Raw genomic sequence first — 18,994 nt, 5'->3', positions numbered from 1 at the left:
GGAAAATAAAGACCACAGAAGGAAGGACTGTGATGCAAGAATAGTAGATGATAAAAAAGTTGTCAATATTTAGGTAAATCTAAATAAGTGTTGTACTTTTAAATTATAGTCATATCAAATTTGTAGGGTTACCAAAAAGCTGTACTTGTTTAAAAAGCTATGAATATAAAACATTTGGTCCTTGGTGGCTTTAACAGAAAAAACAAGTTGTACTAAGACTATAAATATAAGTATTAATAAATATTAATTATTTAAACATGAGAAAAGACAGTGAACAATAAAATTACCTTTTGTTATTAAAAAATGAAGCCTTGAGTTTTAAAGGGAAAAAAGACAGCATTGAAAAAAGGGGCAATAATATGTCATGGGAAATGAATGGACTTAAAGTGTTCTAGGAATTTGTGTTGTTTGGGCTGGTGGTTAGGCTGTTGAAGACTCTTTTAAAAATACATTAAGAACATACATATCGATAACTACCTTAAATGTAAATGGATTAAATGATCTAACCAAAAGACACAGACTGGCTGAATGGATACAAAAACAAGACCTGTATACATGCTGTCTACAAGAGATGCACTTCAGACCTAGGGACACATACAGACTGAAAGTGAAGGGATGGAAAAGATATTCATGAAAATGGAAATCAAAAGAAAGCTGGAGTGGCAATTTTCATGAGACAAAATAGACTTTAAAATAAAAACTATTAAAAGAGACAAAGAAGGACACTACATAATGATCAAGGGATCGATCCAAGAAGAATATATAACAATTGTAAATATTTATGCACCCAACATAAGAGCACCTCAACACATAAGGCAAATGCAAACAGCCATAAAAGGGGAAATCAACAGTAACACAATCATACTAGGGGACATTAACACCCCATTTTCACCAATGGACAGATCCTCCAAAATGAAATATATAAGGAAACACAAGCTTTAAATGACACATTAAACAAGTGGACTTAATTGACATTTACAGGACATTCCATCCAAAAACAATAGAATACACTTTCTTCTCAAGTGCTCATGGAACATTGACCAGGATAGATCATACCTTGGGTCACAAGTCAAGCCTTGGTAAATTTAAGAAAATTGAAATCGTATCAAGTATCTTTTTCGACCACAATTCTATGAGACTAGATATCAGTTACAGGAAAAATTCTGTAAAAAATACAAACACATGGAGGCTAAACAGTACACTACTAAATAACCAAGAGATCACTGAAGAAATGAAAGAGGAAATCAAAAAATACCAGAAACAAATGACAATGAAAACACAGCAACAGAAAACCTACAGGATGCAGCAAAAGCAGTTCTAAGAGGGAAGTACAGCAATACAAGCCTACCCAAGAAACAAGAAACATATCAAATAAACAACCTAACCTTACACCTAAAACAATTAGAGAAAGAAGGACAAAAAAACCCCAAACTTAGCAGAAGGAAAAAAATCATAAAGATCAGATCAGAAATAACTGAAAAAGAAATGAAGGAAACAATAGCAAAGATTAATAAAACTAAAAGCTGGTTCTTTGAGAAGATAAATAAAATTGATAAACCATTAGCCAGACTGATCAAAAAAAAAAAAAGAGAGAAGACTCAAACCAATAGAATTAGAAATAACAAAGGAGAAGTAACAACTGATACTGCAGAAATACAAAGGGGCATGAGAGATTACTATAAGCAACTATATGCCAATAAAATGGACAATTTGGAAGAAATGGAAAAATTCTTAGAAAAGCACAACCTTCCGGGACTGAACCAGGAAGAAATAGAAAATATAAACAGACCAATCACAAGCAGTGAAATTAAAACTGTGATTAAAAATCTTCCAACAAACAAAAGCCCAGGACCAAATGACTTCACAGGCGAATTCTATCAAACATTTAGAGAAGAGCTAACACCTATCCTTCTCAAACTCTTCCAAAATATAGCAGAGGGAGGAATTCTCCCAAACTCATTCTAGGAGGCCACCATCACCCTGATACCAAAACCAGACCAAGATGCCACAAAGAAAGAAAACTAAACGCCAATATCACTGATGAACATAGATGCAAAAATCCTCAACAAAATACTGGCAAACAGAATCCAACAGCACATTAAAAGGATCATACACCATGATCAAGTGGGGTTTATCTCAGGAATGAAAGAATTCTTCAATATATGCAAATCAATCAATGTGATACACCATATTAACAAACTGAAGGTGAAAAAACATATGATCATCTCAATAGATGCAGAAAAAGCTTTTGACAAAATTCAACATCCATTTATGATAAAAAACTCTCCAGAAAGCAGGCATAGAGGGAAGCTACCTCAACATAATAAAGGCCATATATGACAAACCCACAGCCAACACCATTCTCAATGGTGGAAACCGAAACCAATTCCTCTAATATCAGGAACAAGACAAGGTTGCCCACTCTCACCACTCTTATTCAACATAGTTTTGGAAGTTTTAGCCACAGCAATCAGAGAAGAAAAAGAAACAAAAGGAATCCAAATCCGAAAAGAAGAAGTAAAGCTGTCACTGTTTGCAGATGACATGATACTATACATAGAGAATCCTAAAGATGCCACCAGAAAACTACTAGAGCTAATCAATGAATTTGGTAAAATAGCAGGATACAAAATTAATGCACAGAAATCTCTTGCATTCCTATACACTAATGATGAACAATCTGAAAGAGAAATTAAGGAAACACTCCCATTTACCACTGCAACAAAAAGAATAAAATACCTAGGAATAAACCTACCTAAGGACACAAAAGACCTGTATGGAGAAAACTATAAGACACTGATGAAAGAAATTAAAGATGATACAAACAGATGGAGAGATATACCATGTTCTTGGATTGGAAGAATCAATATTGTGAAAATGACTATACTACCCCGAGCAACCTACAGATTCAATGCAATCCCTATCGAAGTACCAATGGCATTTTCCACAGAACTAAAACAAAAAATTTCACAAGTTGTATGGAAACACAAAAGACCCCGAATAGAAAAAGCAATCTTGAGAAAGAAAAACGGAGCTGGAGGAATCAGGTTCCCAGACTTCAGACTATTATACAGAGCTAGAGTAATCAAGACAGCATGGTACGGGCACAAAAACAGAAATATAGATCAATGGAACAGGATAAAAGCACAGATATAAACCCATGCACATATGGTCACCTTATCTTTGATAAAGGAGGCAAGGATATACAATGGAGAAAAGACAGCCTCTTCAATAAGTTGTGCTGGGAAAACTGCACAGCTACTTGTAAAAGAATGAAGTTTGAACACTCCCTAACACCATAACAAAAATAAACTCAAAATGGATTAAAGACCTAAATGTAAGGCCAGACACTATAAAACTCTTAAAGGAAAACATAGGCAGAACACTCTATGACATAAATCACAGCAAGATCCTTTTTGACCCATCTCCTAGAGTAACTGAAATAAAAACAAAAATAAACAGATGGGACCTAATGAAACTTAAAAGCTTTTGCACAGCAAAGAAAAACATAAACAAGGTGAAAAGACAACCCTCAGAATGGGAGAAAACATTTGCAAATGAAGCAACTGACAAAGGACTAATCTCCAAAATTTACAAGCAGCTCATGCAGCTCAATATCAGAAAAACAAAAAACCCAAACCCAAAATGGGCAGAAGACCTAAATAGACATTTCTCCAAAGAAGATATACAGATTGACAACAAACACATGAAAGGATGCTCAACATCACTAATCTTTAGAGACATGCAAATCAAAACTACAATGAGGTGTCACCTCACACCAGACAGAATGGCCATCATCAAAAAGTCTACAAACAATAAATGCTGGAGAGGGTGTGGAGAAAAGGGAACCCTCTTGCACTGTTGGTGGGAATGTAAATTGATACAGCCACTATGGAGAACATTATGGAGGTTCCTCAAAAAACTAAAAATAGAACTACCATATGACCTAGCAATACCACTACTGGGCAAATACCCTGAGAAAACCATAATTCAAAAAGAGTCATGCACCACAATGTTCATTGCAGCTCTACTTAGAATAGCCAGACATGGAAGCAACCTAAGTGTCCATCAACAGATGAATGGATAAAGAAGATGAGGCACAGATATACAATGGAATATTACTCAGCCATAAAAAGAAACAAAATTAAGTTATTTGTAGTGAGGTGGATGGACCTAGAGTCTGTCATACAGAGTGAAGTAAGTCAGAAAGGGAAAAACAAATACCGTATGCTAACACATATATATGGAATCTAAGAAAAAAAAAAAAAGGTCATGAAGAACCTAGGGGTAAGACGGGAATAAAGACACAGAGCTACTAGAGAATGGACTTGAGGATATGGGGAGGGGGAAGAGTAAGCTGGGACAAAGTGAGAGAGTGGCATAGACATATATACACTACCAAACGTAAAATAGATAGCTAGTGGGAAGCAGCCGCGTAGCACAGGGAGATCAGCTCGGTGCTTTGTGACCACCCAGAGGGGTGGGTTAGGGAGGGTTGAAGGGAGACGCAAGAGGGAAGAGATGTGGCGATATATGTATATGTATGACTGATTCTCTTTGTTATAAAGCAGAAACGAACACACCATTGTAAAGCAATTATACTCCAATATAGATGTTAAAAACATACATTAAAATTTGGGGGGCACACATGAAAAAAATAAAAAGTAGCTAACTACCCGAAATGTAGTAAGGGAAAATGGAATAAAAGCAAACAACAACGTAATATTTTTTAAATAAAAAAGCAAGAAAGAAAAAAAAGGACACGTGATAGGCACAAAGTAAGACAGCAGAATCCAATCCACTTCTATATATCAGTAATTATAACAAAAATGTACAGACTAAGCGTGCCAGTTCCAGTTAGAGAGTGACGGATTTAAGAAAACAAAATAAAATCCAGGTATAACTGTTTTCAAGAGACACAGCTACAAAATGAGGACATGGAAAAGTTGAAAGTAAAATCATGGGAAAAAAGTATAACAGGCAAATATTTTAAAAAGAAAACTGGAAAGCTATGTTAATATCAGATAAAATATACCTAAATTTTTTTTATTTTATTGAAGTATAGTTGATTTACAATGTTGTATTAGTTTCTAAGTGAAGTGAGTCCTATAAAATATGCTCTTAAACAAAACCATTTTGTAGAGATAAAGCGGTCAGCACATGATGATAAGTGTCTAATTCATGAAGAAGATACAACAATTCTAAATTTATAAGAGGGTCATAAAATAATTTTGAAATATACAATGTGGAAATTGAAAAGGGAGAAATTGGCATTAAAATATCATCAGAGGGCTTCCCTGGTGGCGCAGTGGTTGAGAGTCTGCCTGCCGATGTGGGGGACACAGGTTCGTGCCCCTGTCTGGGAAGATCCCCTATGCCGCGGAGCGGCTGGGCCCGTGAGCCATGGCCGCTGAGCCTGCGCGTCCGGACCCTGTGCTCCGCAACGGGAGAGGCCACAACAGTGAGAGGCCCGCGTACTGCCAAAAAAAAAAAAAAAAATCATCAGAGTTGGAGATTTCGCTACATCAGTTTGAATACTGTTAGGTCAAGCAGACAAAAATTAAAGATATAAAGATTTAATCATAAGTAACAAGCTTGATTTAATAGACTCGTATAGAATCCTGCACAGAAGAATGAGACATTCTTCTGAACACACGGAACATTAACAACTGTTGCATCAGCGTGGAGGGTGTACAGGGGTTCATTGTGCAGTTTTTAGCTTATAAATCAAGTGTCAACAAATTTCTAAGAACTGGCTTCATACAGTCCAATTGATCACAGTGCAATTAATTTAGAAATTAATACAAACAATATTTTTAAGCCCATATGTTTTTTAATCAAAATCACATTTCTAAATAACTAATGAGACAAAAATCATAGTGAAAACTTAAAAATACTGAGAACTGTATAATAATCAAAATATTACATGCCAAAACTTGTGGGATGCTTCAGAATTCATAGTTTAGGAAAGTTTATAGTTTTCTTATGTTAGGGAATTTTTTTTAATTGGCATACAATGTTATATTAGTTTCAAGTGTACAACATAGTGAGTCAACATTTATATACATTACTAGATGATCACCATAAGTCTAGTTACCATCTGTCCCCATTTAAAATTGTTACACTGTTACTGACTATATTCCCTATTCTATATATTTCATCCCCGTGACTTATTTATTTTATAACTGGAAGTGTGTGCCTCTTAATCCCCTTCACCTGTTTCCCCCATCCTCCCTTCCCTTCCTCTCTAGCAACCACCAGTTTGTTCTCTGTATCAAGGAATCTGTTTCTGCAGGTTTTGTTTGTTATTTTAGATTCCACGTATAAGTGAAATCATACAGTGTTTGTCTGACATATTTCACTTAGCATAATACCCTCTAGGTCCATCCATATTATAAATAGCATTATTTCATTCTTTTTTGTGGCTGAGTAGTATTCCATTGTGTCTATATACACCACATCTTCTTTATCCATTCATCTGTCGATGGATACATAGTTTGCTTCTATATCTTGGTTATTGTGAATTTTGCTGCAATGAACATAGGGGTGCTTATATCTTTTCAAATTAGTGTTTTCATTTTCTTCAGGCAAATACCCAGAAGTGGAATTGCTGGATCATATAGCAGTTCTATTTTTAATTTTTTGAGGAACCTCCATAGTGTTTTCCATAGTACGTTAGGGAAATTTTTTAAAATCTAAAAGCTAATGAGCTAAACATTGCTCTTAAGGTGTAATAGAAAAAATATATATACTAAATTTTTTTAAATACTTCAATAAAAAAATACAATTAAAAAAACAGAAATTAACACAATATTGTAAATTAACTATACTTCAATTTTTTTAAAGATGTAAAAACTGCTTTTTAATTTAAATAAATAAATATTTTAAAGCAATGTTATAGAAAAAAATAGCATATACCCAAAGAATGGAATAAGAGTAGAATTTACTTTTTAAAATATCTTAATTAAAAAAAATTTATCAGCAACAAAGGCAGAAGTTATTTTAAAATAATAATATACATATATATCATAGCCTTTGCATGTATGAATATTACTTATTTTTTAATTAAAAATAATTGAAATCAGTTAGGAGAGTGGGGTTTTTTGGTGGTTGTTTGTTTCAGCGTAAATCATGCTAACACGTACATACGTGCCCCACATCTGACTGAAATCAGAGTCCCCCAGCCCCTGAGAATCACACTTAAACAGATGCTTCTGACAGTGTGGCTCCTCCTACTGTGCAGTGTATGCATTCCTGTGTGGTGATGGGGCCCAAGGCCCTCCCCCCGGCCCGGAAGCCCCAGCTTCAGAAGCTCCGAGAAGCCTCTCACCTTGCTGGGAAGCAGGGGAACTGTCCAGCAGCAAATGCTTCTGAAGTCAGGTCTAAACCGGCCTGTGCGGTCAGTCCAGGAGGAGCAGGGCTCCCCCTGCTGCAGGTGTCTGGTAGCGTGGAAAGAGGCTTCGAATTTGCACGTGGATCAGGCTCCACATATTATAGATAATTGCAAGGGCAGTTGCCAGCCTATACAAATTAAAGACTTTTTTGGAAACCATTCCCACCCTGTGTTTCTTGCCGCTTCTGCACATTGCCCTAAGATACACTGGAGGCTCAGATTCTCCCACATACCTGGAATGGTGAAATGTCAGGAAATGCTGGGGCATAAGGAATTGAGTCATGAAATCCACACTGCCATCAATGACTCCCTGACCATGTGTTAGGCTGGGACTCCCCAGGCCTTCTCTAAGTAACCAAAGACTATAATAAAAGGTAACAAGCACACAGCTTCTTCTGAAACTGCCTGCCTGAGCTCTTCAACAGAAGGGATGCAGAGGCAAGAGGCCTGGACATAGGATGACTTGCCACGTAAGAATTAGATCATTCCGCTGTCAGATTCTGAGATATACAGGTAAAAGCTTGTTCTTCTCTGGTAAAAGACACTGAACCAAACCACAAGCAAGAGACATGCCCACGAAGGAGAGATTGCAGGGCAGCCTCTATGTAAGCACTTAGATCCACTCAGAGACAATGAAAGACTGAAAGCCACCTGCCTATTCATCCAGGCAGATAAGCACTCGTGCCAGACTTGAAAGCGATGACAGGCCAGAACCGGAACAATTGAATTGTAAAAATGGACACAGTCGCCAGTGCCATATGAATATACATCTGTTGTAATTCTGCTTTCCAAAGTGTGTTTTCTAGACACACAAAAATGTATATTAAGATAAAAAGAATTCTCGAAATAAAAGTAATCTTGTCTGCATTTTCCACTCCAGTGCATCCAGTCAACTAATAAATGCAGCTGGGCTGACTCCTGGTTGTCTGCATGGTTGAAGGAATCTGTGATCACAGAGGATTGAAATCTACAATTAGTTCCACCCACCACATTTTACCGAGTTGCCACATCTTTCTTTCTAGAAGCTTTACTGGTGCTGGGCACACGTTGCAAAATGAATGGAGGGTATTTCACTTCTGTTTCTTTATCTTGATTACGTATTGTCGAAGTTACCCATCAGCAAAGAAGTATCTGAACAATATAGAATGGGAGAAAGAAAAGCAGAAAGTCTGTATGATTCCCAGAGTAATCAAATGATTCTTATCAAATGCTTCTCCAATACCAACTCCACATATGACACAGTGGAAAAGGTGAAAATTCAGAGATGTGGTGTTTATCATGTTCAACCCTTTTAAGAATAAAAATATTTGAGGGGAAAAAATAGCAACGCAATGCTATAGAAGCAATTACCAATTTAACAACTTCTTCTTAACAAAGAGGGAGGAAGACAACAAAGTTAACTAAATTTACTATAAAAAGGAGCCAATGCAAAGGGAAAGAGAATGAGGGTGGAGGGGAGAGACCAGTATAGACAAGATAAACTCAAGCCATGGAAACAGTATGTTCCAGACCTGAAAGAATGTCCCCTCACGATCTGTGGGGCCGTAGCTTGTGCATACAGTTATAACTTTGGAGGATTTGAGTTCATAATATTTAGTCTGGAAATTAACAAGAAAATATAGAGAAGAGCAAAATGGGGGAAGGTGTAAGGAAATTGTATTTCCACTGGAATTTAGCCGTGGCCGCTGTTCTTGGTGATTGGGAGGAGTTTGTTGATCAATGTAGTGCATCTCTGGTAGCACTGACAGAAGCCCAGACATACAGTATATAAGGTGTGGAGTCCTCAGGGTCTGTGTGACGTGAATGCTAGGCTTCTCGGTTGGTTTGATGTCTCCCTCACCCTCAGCTCTCATTACACACGAAAGAAGAATATGCAGTGAGTGTTTGTGAGACAGAGACAAAGACAGAGAGAGAAAGGGGAAAGCAGAGTAACTTTAAATTCTTTTTACATCCTCTACTTACTCGTTTTCTAAATAGTGATGTTTTTGTGAGACAGATGATTTATAGCTGGATAAAGCAGAAAAATCCAAATGCAAAGGAATGGATCATGGTGAATATGGTGAATATGGTGAATGTTGCCACTGTCCTCCTGGTCTCAACATTTTGGAGTTCTCATGACTCTTCCCGTGACCACAATTCAGTTAGTTTCTCTTATGCCACCAGGCTCTCACTTATTCTAAAAATTTTATGAAGAGCTTATGTGCCAGGCTCCACATAGCTTCTTAACCTCTGCCCCAGGCCGCCTGCCCTCCTGTGGTTCTGCACCCATACCCAGGTGCTTCTGACAGCATGACATTTATCATTTCACTTTCTTATTCCAAATATCTTGATAGGTCTCTATAGTGTCCTGGATAAAAACCTAGTTGAGTGGAAGTCACACGGGACTCTATCAGAAGAGTTGATTGTAGCCTCAGCTCTGCCTCTCCTGCAGCCTCACACTCAGTCTCCTCATCTGTAACCAGCAGACACCATGGGACTTCGATTGTCGCTCACAGCAACATTGGTGGTTTTCATCCTCATTTTACACCTGAAGAAACAAGGTTCCCTCTAGTTAAGTGATCCGCTCAGAGCTGCTCAGCTAGTAATAGAGGACCTAGAATGTAAGAATGTTCCAGGACCCAAGGCTCTTTCCACTGCCTCCCTGTGAGATGAGGTCTGAAATGGCTCCCTTTCCGTGCTGTCCACTACAGTAGCCACTAGCTTTCAGCTAAATGAAACTAAAAATTCAGCTTCTTGGTCACACTAACCACGTTTCAAGTGCTCGACAGCCGCGTGTGACCAGTGGCTGCCATACTGGCCAGTGCAGATCATAGGACATTTCCATCAGTACAGAAAGTTTGATTGGACAGGCTAGGACTTCTGGTCAGCACTTGGCTTCTGATTCCCTGTCATCAGTCTGGCATTCAAGGCCTCCCAGAGTCTGACCCCAGCTTCCCTTTATTGTTGGGTTACTCTCGACTCCCATCCAAACGCCTTGTGTGCCTAACTGGGCGCTATTTCTGCGTCCCCCACTGTACCTAACACAGTGCCTTCCATAAAGCATGAACATTTGGATGGACAGATGGATGGATGGATGGATGGATGGGAGGAAGGGAGGGAAGAAGGGGCATTCATTGATGCTTTCACTAAACAAATACTTGTATCTACCATGTGCTAAGCACTCCTCTAGGTTCCTGGGGTTACTATGGTGACAAGACATGGTCTCATGACACTTTCTGTCTGGGATGGTGGAAGAGGGGGAACAAATCACAAAGTTTACAAGTAAATAAAAATCAGATAGTGGTAAGTGTTAGGAAAAATGTAAGAGCATGTTGTGCCGCATGACTGGGACTGGGAAAACTATACATCTGGTGGTCTCTAAGGAGGTACCATTTGAACCAACATCTGAATAAACAGGAGCCAACCATATGAAGTTCTGAGTGAAATATACTCCATGAAGAAGAAACTTCCCTATTAAAATTATACTTTTGCATATTTTGACAAGGTATCTTATTCATCAGCTTCTAATATACCTGTTCAGTGTAAATCCCCAATTGAATCATCTCAATAAACTTACCCTGAAGGAAGGATGCAACAAGGAATGGGTGCACAATTATTTAGGAAGACGGGTTAACATAGAATCTGTTACAGTTGAAATGGTATTTATCTTCTATGGGGTTTCTTTTCTTTCATTGTATAGCTTCCTTCCTAGACCACATAAAGCTACCCTCAAAGAAGATGTATTACAGAAGGCAAAATTCTTTCAACGTAAAAAGTATCTGTCAAGAACAGCAAGAGGCAGCAGAGATGATACTGTTCAAAATTTTACGAGAAACACATCCCATACCTTTAAAAGTGGGAAAGGAGTGATAAAAACGGCTCCCAAACAACATGATAAAGGTGCTCGAAGAGTTTAGCCTCAGGAAGCATGGTAAGACTCTGGGCTTAAATAACTAAATTCATGAACACAACGTTGGACGACTTTTACTTGGATTTCTGTCTGCATCCGAGGTCCGCTTTGGAGGACCTTGTGGCCACAGGTGGTGGGTCATCAGAGAACTTGACCCCTTGCACTCTCTGGTATTAAGATATATCTTGTCCATTTATTTGACCATTCCTGATAATTCCGAGACTGGTATGTTCAAGAACTGTTATCATTAAAAGATGGAAGAATAAAAGGAGTCTTTTGAAAAGTCTAATGGCGATGTAATTTGATTATGTTATAAATGTTATAACGTGTATACGTGTATATACATGCGCCAACAGTCATGAGTTTTAAATTGTAGGTCTCCGTCCAGTCCACTTTCTATAAATCAAGCCTTCTTTCTCAGCTTAGGACTGATTAATGCTCATCTATTTAACCAAAGGTTAATGTTTTGGGAGATCCTAACATTAACCCTAGAAATTGATGCTGTTTGTATGTCGTAACTGAAAATCTGACCTTCCTCAACGACTCCATTTCAACACACCCCGGTCTCTGTCTGGACTGACTGGATCGCCAATGGGCTTGTGCGGGAAGCTTTCCTCCACCTTGTGCAGTTGTTTGTTTGCTTGGACAGGTGAGAAACAGAGGGTAATTTTTCCCAGCTCCAAATCCTCCTTAACTCACTGAGAAACTCATATTTCCCCAGAACATAAATTGTGTAGAGCCTCCTGCCTGGCCATTTTGATAGACTTTTATTCTTTCTTTCCCATTATTATTATTATTATTATTATTTTTACTAATCCATGTATTCTTTAGACAAGAATAGTAAAGACACAACATGTCATGGGTGAAGCTATGAGTTACCCATCAGGTAGCTCTTTAGTAAATAGTGAGCAGCAGCAAAGAGGACGGACAGAGCTCTAAAAAGAGCTTAAATGCACAGCGAGTTTGGAAAAGATAAAGGTGTCCATGTCTTAATCTACAAATCCTTATTGGTGGGGGGGCGGGGGCGCCAGAGATGCGAAAAGAGATCAGAGTGAAACCTGGAAAGGTCTTCAAAGTGCATCTCTGGTGGCTCTTTCTCCTCACTCCCATCCAGATCACATAACTGATTTTTAATCTTATGATAGGGCTAATGTTTTCAACAACTAGACACCAAAGAAGCAATACTTAATTTAGACATAATGGCAAATTTTAAGAGCTGGCTCCACAGTTGGTGGTAGTGGCCTGGCTGCACAGATGGCCATACTCTCCAGAAAGGGAGGGAGGCCCTGCACGGATGCATGGGGCACAGGGTTACGGACACCAAATACCAGCAAGTATCATCTGACTTTCTTTTCTACACCTCTCTTCATAAAACCTGGGAAAGAAGAGCCATCTGCAGTGTTTTTACAAATCACTTCTGCCATCCTTACCCAGGCAACTCCATAGAAATAGCTCCCAATGTCTCCAAAGAGCAAGGAGTTAAAAGGTTGTATCCATACTCAGGTAACACAGAAGAATAAAGCACATCAGCTTTCTTCATGTATCCTAAATGGTGCTTAGGAGTTCAGGAAAAATTTGTTTCAAGTACAGGAAATTGATGAGCAATATTTAAGAGGTATTTTAATAAAAGGGATTTTTCTGGTTAACTCTGGATTAAGCAAAAATTCCTTTCTTCTGTTTATTGTTGGAAATACTTTTAAAATGTTATTTGTCTATCTTTTCAGCATTGGTAAGTAAAGTACACCAAACAAATATTTCCTTGGTGATTGAGATTATTTTAGCATTTTGGGTCATCATTTTAGTCATTAGTAGGTGAGGGGTCTGAAGCATAGTGTAAATAGTAAGTTCCTTTTAAAAATATTAATCCCTAATATTAGCATTTTCCATGATTTACCTCTTCCTCTTAAAGGGGAAAGTACCATAAATTGAGTGTAAATTAAACAAAACCCTATTTAAACCAAGAATCACACAAATAAGCAGTGATGTTCTTGATACAGAATTATAAATTAATTGACTATAAAGGACAATTTATTCTATTATCTCTGCACTGAACTATGAATCAAACATGTTAAAGAAAACCCCTAGAATTCAAAAAGAAATGCAAACTCGGTGTGGCGTCAGATTGTAATACTCAGTAACAATTCAACCATATGACCTTTATAAAGCTGGGGGGGGAGGATTTTTAAGTGGGGAGAATGAGTGGTAGGAAGATAAGGGGAAAAGGATTACAGCTCCATCAGCATACTCCATCTCTTCCCTCAGCATTCCCCACGTTTATCAGTCTGTGGCTTATCTAATGGCTCCAGGCTTGGGGCCCATTTTCAGAACAAGTTTATGTCTCAAAAAACTTCCCCCAACCTCTGCAGACTCTAAATCTGACCTAGTAGCTAGAACCTCTATAAATATGGTCTTAGCACACATTAAGGGAAACAGAGGCACTACAACATGAAAACGCCAATGTCAAATTTGCATATTCTATGGATCCACTGAGCTCCCCGGCCCATCAGAGTCCATCACTCCTGACCTGGACCTCTCTGAATGATGGGGTTTTCTGATAGTTTTATTGTTTACTTGTCTAAACACTAAGTGTGTTGAATCCTATGCACTGCAACTGTCATGTCTCATACTAAGTTATGTAATTATACAAATTAAATTTTTGGAGTATTTCTTAAACAAGTATTTTCCCTAGACTCAGATTATCTGTTCAACTTCTTGGTTTTACAGACTCCTGTAGCTAATTTCAAACTAAAATATTTTGAACACCATAAACCCTTCTGCAAGCGGATGACAATTAAATGTGGATGAGAAGTTGCTGTGTGAACAATAATCGATAATTTTGAAGGGTTTATTTTAGTGGGAAAGACCAAATTTTGGTCTTTTAAAAATATAAATTTGGGGCATGTTTTTAACAGCTTAATCTTTTTATTTTTCTCTTTTCATGCATTTAATAAATAATATACACTGGATAAAAGCAAGGTGATGGGCCAAGTTTCAGAATTTATAGTAGAGCCTATAAAAAACAGTAATGATGACCAAGAAGAGACACACTACTCTGGAAATGACACACAGGGGATCAAGTCTACAGAGTTAAACATCTAACAAGGCCAGCTCTAAAACTGGAAGAAAGATAGATGGGCTAGAGCAGGAAGCATGATACTGAGAATCCAGAGACCTGGACATAAGGCCTAGTTCTTTCACTGAGTCCCTGCAACACCGGGTCCATGTCTTCAGAACACGTGCTGCTGGAGAGGTTATTCTTCTGCTAATGTTTACTGTTAAAAACACCAACAAAAACAAACAAAAACCCCTTAAGATGCTTGAATACAGTTTATTGGCTAGTTTGAATAGCATTTTTAATAGCAAAAAATGTGTTTACATTATAATAGCTTACAACCAACTTTCAGTCATCTTTTTTAATACAAAGTAAACTGAGATCACCTAAGTCTTAGCATTTTAAATTCCTCACCTCTGTGATATATACAATAAGAAAGTCCCAGATACTATTGTCTGGCTAATTCCAGCTGAGATATACACAAGTATGCCAGCAACTTCCTTAACCACCTTGCATGGGATTTGTTTAATCATGAAACAGACATGATTCTGAAAATTAAGCAAATGAATCTGTGTTCACTCTGTTCTCTAAAAATACTTTTTCTCTTGAGTTATAGTATATTTATATATTTTTACACATTATACAAATCACTCAGTTTTCATTTCCAAACCTTAACAATCCCATCTCTAGAAGCAGTCACAATGAAGCCCTGTGTCGTCTGGAACGTGGCGACATCTGTGATGATGTCGTGGTGACCCACAGGCAGAGACTCTGGGCCCTTCCGAGGGGCATCATCACTCGGTCCCACCTTCTGCTTATTCTGAATTTCCTGTTTGGTGGTTAAAAGTCAAGGAGAAAGCCAGAAGTTAAAGGCTGTAGCACATTCTACCGCCTGTCTGTCCTCCTGCTTCTGAGGAATACTGTTCTTGTTTAGGCTAGCCCTCCCATGAAGGAGTCACACTTTCACAAAGACACTGAGCAGAGTGTTCAAAGTGATGTTCTACGTTTCCAGTCACTGGACTCCACAAGTAGCCACTTACAGATACGGAAAACTTACAAATAGGCCAATAATCTGTGCATATTACCTCTGTCAACATCAAAGAACAAAAGGAAAGAACAGAGAGGCAGAGACAACCAGGATATGGATGTAAACACCTGTCAGACACTCAAGCCCTTCTGAAGCTCACTGTTATTTGGGACAAAGGAAGCCCCTCATTTACTGACCACGTACCAGGCCCAGCACTGGCAAGTATGTCATCTCCTCTGCAGCCTCTGCCTGACTCAAGAACACAAGCTCTTGAGCCCCACCAGCCAGGTGTGAGTCCCAGCGCTGCTGCTTGCTAGCTGGGTGACCTTAGACGTGTTCAATTTCGCTGTGCTTAACTTTCTCATTTGCAGAAGGAAAATAATAAAGGCACTTCCTTATAAAGTTGTTTTAAGGACTTGGCAAGTGTTTGAAGTGCTTATTTTGAGCAGTGTACTTACACATGCACTTTCTATGTTCATTCTACTTTAATAAAAGTTAATTTAAAAAATACAGAAAAGTCAAGAGAAAATAAAACATATTTTTTAAATTCAAAGAAATAGTGCCACTCTTGGCCAAGCCATTTATTTGAATCAACATGATATTTATGAAAGCCGTTTTTGTTCCTACAAAAGTTGAAAGAAAGACTGCTTATACCTGGACGACTTCGGTGCCTTCAATGATTTTCCTGTAGTAGGACACAGATGAAGAACTAGTGCTTCCTGCAATGACATAGGACCTCTCTGGGTAAGCCAGGTCCCAAAACCTGGGGTAAAGGAAACAACTGGTGATAATCTCAAAGGAGGAGGGGAGGGACTAATGATTACTGGCTGACACTCATCAATGCTAGCTTGTTCTCTTCTGCATTAGGAAAAGACAATCTTCTAGAAGAGCCTAAAATTAGTTACAAATGAAGTATTAACAGCTGTCCCTGAAAGAAGCAGATGACGTTAAACGTCACACTACTGCTGGTATCTATAATAAGCAACGCCTAGTGGTAACCGCAGCATTCATCCACATTTTGCTACCTTTCTCCTTTCAAGTGCTGGATATCAAGTGTCTTTACTGTACCTTATTTTCATGTCTGAGCCAGCTGTTAGCAGGATGGGGTTCCCATCTGCAGGACTACAGTAGAGACCGTGGACACTGTGAGGAGAAGGCTTAAAGGAAATAAAGAAATAAAGAGTCAAATAACAGACACCAGTGTAGCCCATAAAGGATGTAGCCGTTTCTAGAGACAAGTCAGCTGTCTGTGGTTAACTGAAGAGACTAGAGACAGATCACGTATGTCTTAGATCTTCTTTCTTTGGGAATTTAAAATGCATTTGCTCTATATCATCCTGAATGAAGCAGCAGAGCCTGTTCAGCTTCCCAAAATTCTCTATTTGGGATGAGAAGGACCCCAACTAAAGGAGAAAAAAATCTTTCCTACCTTCTGCCCCAACAAAGCACCCTTAAAAAAGTGTGTATGAGGGGTCATGTTCCATTTTTTTAATGATCTAAGCTTTAATCTGTGCTTTTCCTAATTAACCCATATTTTACTGGGGTTCCAAAGAGACATCACAAACCTTATGGAGCTGGCAACCAAAACACCCACAGAAGCAGACACCAGTAAGTGGGAACTGGAAAGCACATGGTAGCAATGCCCACCTAATACTTAGTAAAAATCCAAATTTAAAACATAACCCAAAGGCCCAACAAATATCATGTTTGGCAAAATGTCTGAAAGTGCTTGGGATGTGGGAGATTATGTTGGCCTTTATAATAAAAACTGGAGCAAACCTGTAATTCAGACAGTGGTGGTGCACCACTGGCCCAGAGCGTGAACCTTCTGTCACCCGTCTCCATGTCCCACATGGATACTTCATTGTTGCCCTGGACAGCTGAGGGAAACAGGCCAGAACGTTACTCAGACAAGGTCTCCACTCTTAGGGATTCATGTCTTGGTAGAGGTAGTCAGCCTACAGCCATTTCCATTTTCTCCCATCCTGCAAGAAACACTCAAGAATACTTTTAAATAATACTGTGACCCTGCCACCACACTGGAGTGCAAAAAAGAAATGTTTTTTATAGCCTACTAGTCAATATTTACTGGTGTCCAGCCAAGTGGAAAGAAGTGTAGGGTGGAAAGGCAAAGCATAAACAGACTCTGCCCTCAAGAAACCTACAGTCTAGGACTTCCCTGGTGGTGTAATGGTTAAGAATCCGCCTGCCAATGCAGGAGACACAGGTTCGAGCCCTGGTCCACGAAGATCCCACATGCCACGGAGCAACTAAGCCCACGTGCCACAACCACTGAGTCTGTGCTCTAGAACCCACAAACCACAACTACTGAGCCCACGTGCCACAACTACTGAAGCCCGTGTGCCTAGAGCCCATGCTCTGCAACAAGAGAAGCCACTGCAATGAGAAGCTCACGCACCGCAACGAAGAGTAGCCCTCGCTCGCCACAACTAGAGAGAGCCCGCGTGCAGCTACGAAGACCCAACACAGCCAAAAATAAATAAATAAAATAAATAAATTTATTTTTTAAAAAAAGAAAAGAAACCTACATCTAGAAGGAAAGAAAAAAATATAAAGTATAAGACAATGAGCACAAAAAGAGAGAATGCAGAGTTCCACCTACACTCAGGAAGGCAAAGGTCACATCCAGTGGGTGAGAATCAAGGCCACCTCGTGGAGGTGTCATCACTGGGACGGAAAGAGCAAGTGAGGCTGGAGACACAGGTGGCACATGGATCACTTCAGGCAGAAAAGATGGAAGGAGTAAAGCACACACACCCATGTCTGGGTGCTGTGGTCAGATCGGAGCACATCTGACAGGAAGAGTGGAAGGAAGATTCTAGGGAATGGAAGCTGCAGGCCTGAGAGAGGCTATCTCGAAAGTAATTTTGAGCAGGATAGTGACAATACCCCAGGCTTCAGTCCTTCATTAACATTTATTGAACCAACAATGTTTACTATGAACCAGTCACTGTCCTAGGCACTGAGGAAAAGAAGGCAAATAATGCAAAAAAAATCCCTTTTTCACAGAACTTACATCCTAGTGGTGACAACAACCCCCCAAAAATGCAGAGGCCCCAAAGCAGGAATGTGATTAGTTCAAGGAAAAGGCCAGGAAGCCCCTGTGGCTGGAGCCCTATTTTATTGCACTGTGTTTTACGATGTCTCACACCCACACCTTTGTAAATAGTTCCTCTGACAATAAGTCCTCCTCAAATTATCCTACCTTGGGTATGCCATGTGTTTCCTGTTGGAACCCTGACTGATCAAGAGTGTCAGTGAGGTAGCAGGGACAGATCCCATAAAGTCTCTGGGCCATGGTGAGGAGTTTGGCTGTTATTTGAGAGCCACTGGAAGGTACTGAGCAGAAGAAAGAACAGTCTTTGGTAAGAATAAAAGCAGGGAGTTACAAGGATGTTGCACTAATAGGGACATGAGATTATGGCTGTTTGGACTAGGGGGACAGTGATGGAAATAGTAAAAGGTGCTCAATTCTGGACATATTTTAAGACAGAACATGTACAACTGGCTGATGGACTGGAAGTGGGATGAGAGAGAAAGAAGAACAAAGGACGACGCCAGGCTTCCTCCTAAGCTTTGAGCCTGAATGCTGCCATTTCCTGGGACAACACT

At 39.1% G+C, this 18,994-nt stretch overlaps 2 protein-coding genes across 4 annotated transcripts in view; one reads left to right on the top strand and one right to left on the bottom strand.

Moving 5' to 3' along the window:
• The window catches only part of LOC115863489 (collagen alpha-6(VI) chain), a 110,063-nt gene extending 98,143 nt beyond the window's left edge, over positions 1–11,920 (top strand). Inside the window, exon 36 of the mRNA XM_030876403.2 lies at positions 11,073–11,920. Coding sequence (XP_030732263.2) covers positions 11,073–11,289 — 217 coding nt within the window. The 3' untranslated portion in view covers positions 11,290–11,920. The remainder of the gene's footprint in view (positions 1–11,072) is intronic.
• A 2,670-nt stretch (positions 11,921–14,590) lies between these two features.
• The window catches only part of PIK3R4 (phosphoinositide-3-kinase regulatory subunit 4), a 73,611-nt gene continuing 69,207 nt past the window's right edge, over positions 14,591–18,994 (bottom strand). For all 3 annotated transcript variants that reach the window (XM_030876405.2, XM_030876404.2, XM_030876406.3), the window contains 4 exons: positions 17,141–17,241; positions 16,430–16,518; positions 16,016–16,124; positions 14,591–15,163 (listed from right to left, as the gene is read on the bottom strand). In XM_030876405.2, coding sequence (XP_030732265.1) covers positions 14,993–15,163; positions 16,016–16,124; positions 16,430–16,518; positions 17,141–17,241 — 470 coding nt within the window. In that variant the 3' untranslated portion in view covers positions 14,591–14,992. The remainder of the gene's footprint in view (positions 15,164–16,015; positions 16,125–16,429; positions 16,519–17,140; positions 17,242–18,994) is intronic.

Source organism: Globicephala melas, chromosome 4 (genome assembly GCF_963455315.2).
Source record: "Globicephala melas chromosome 4, mGloMel1.2, whole genome shotgun sequence".
Classification (NCBI taxonomy): Eukaryota; Metazoa; Chordata; class Mammalia; order Artiodactyla; family Delphinidae; genus Globicephala; species Globicephala melas.
This window is presented reverse-complemented; position numbering and strand designations above follow the sequence as displayed.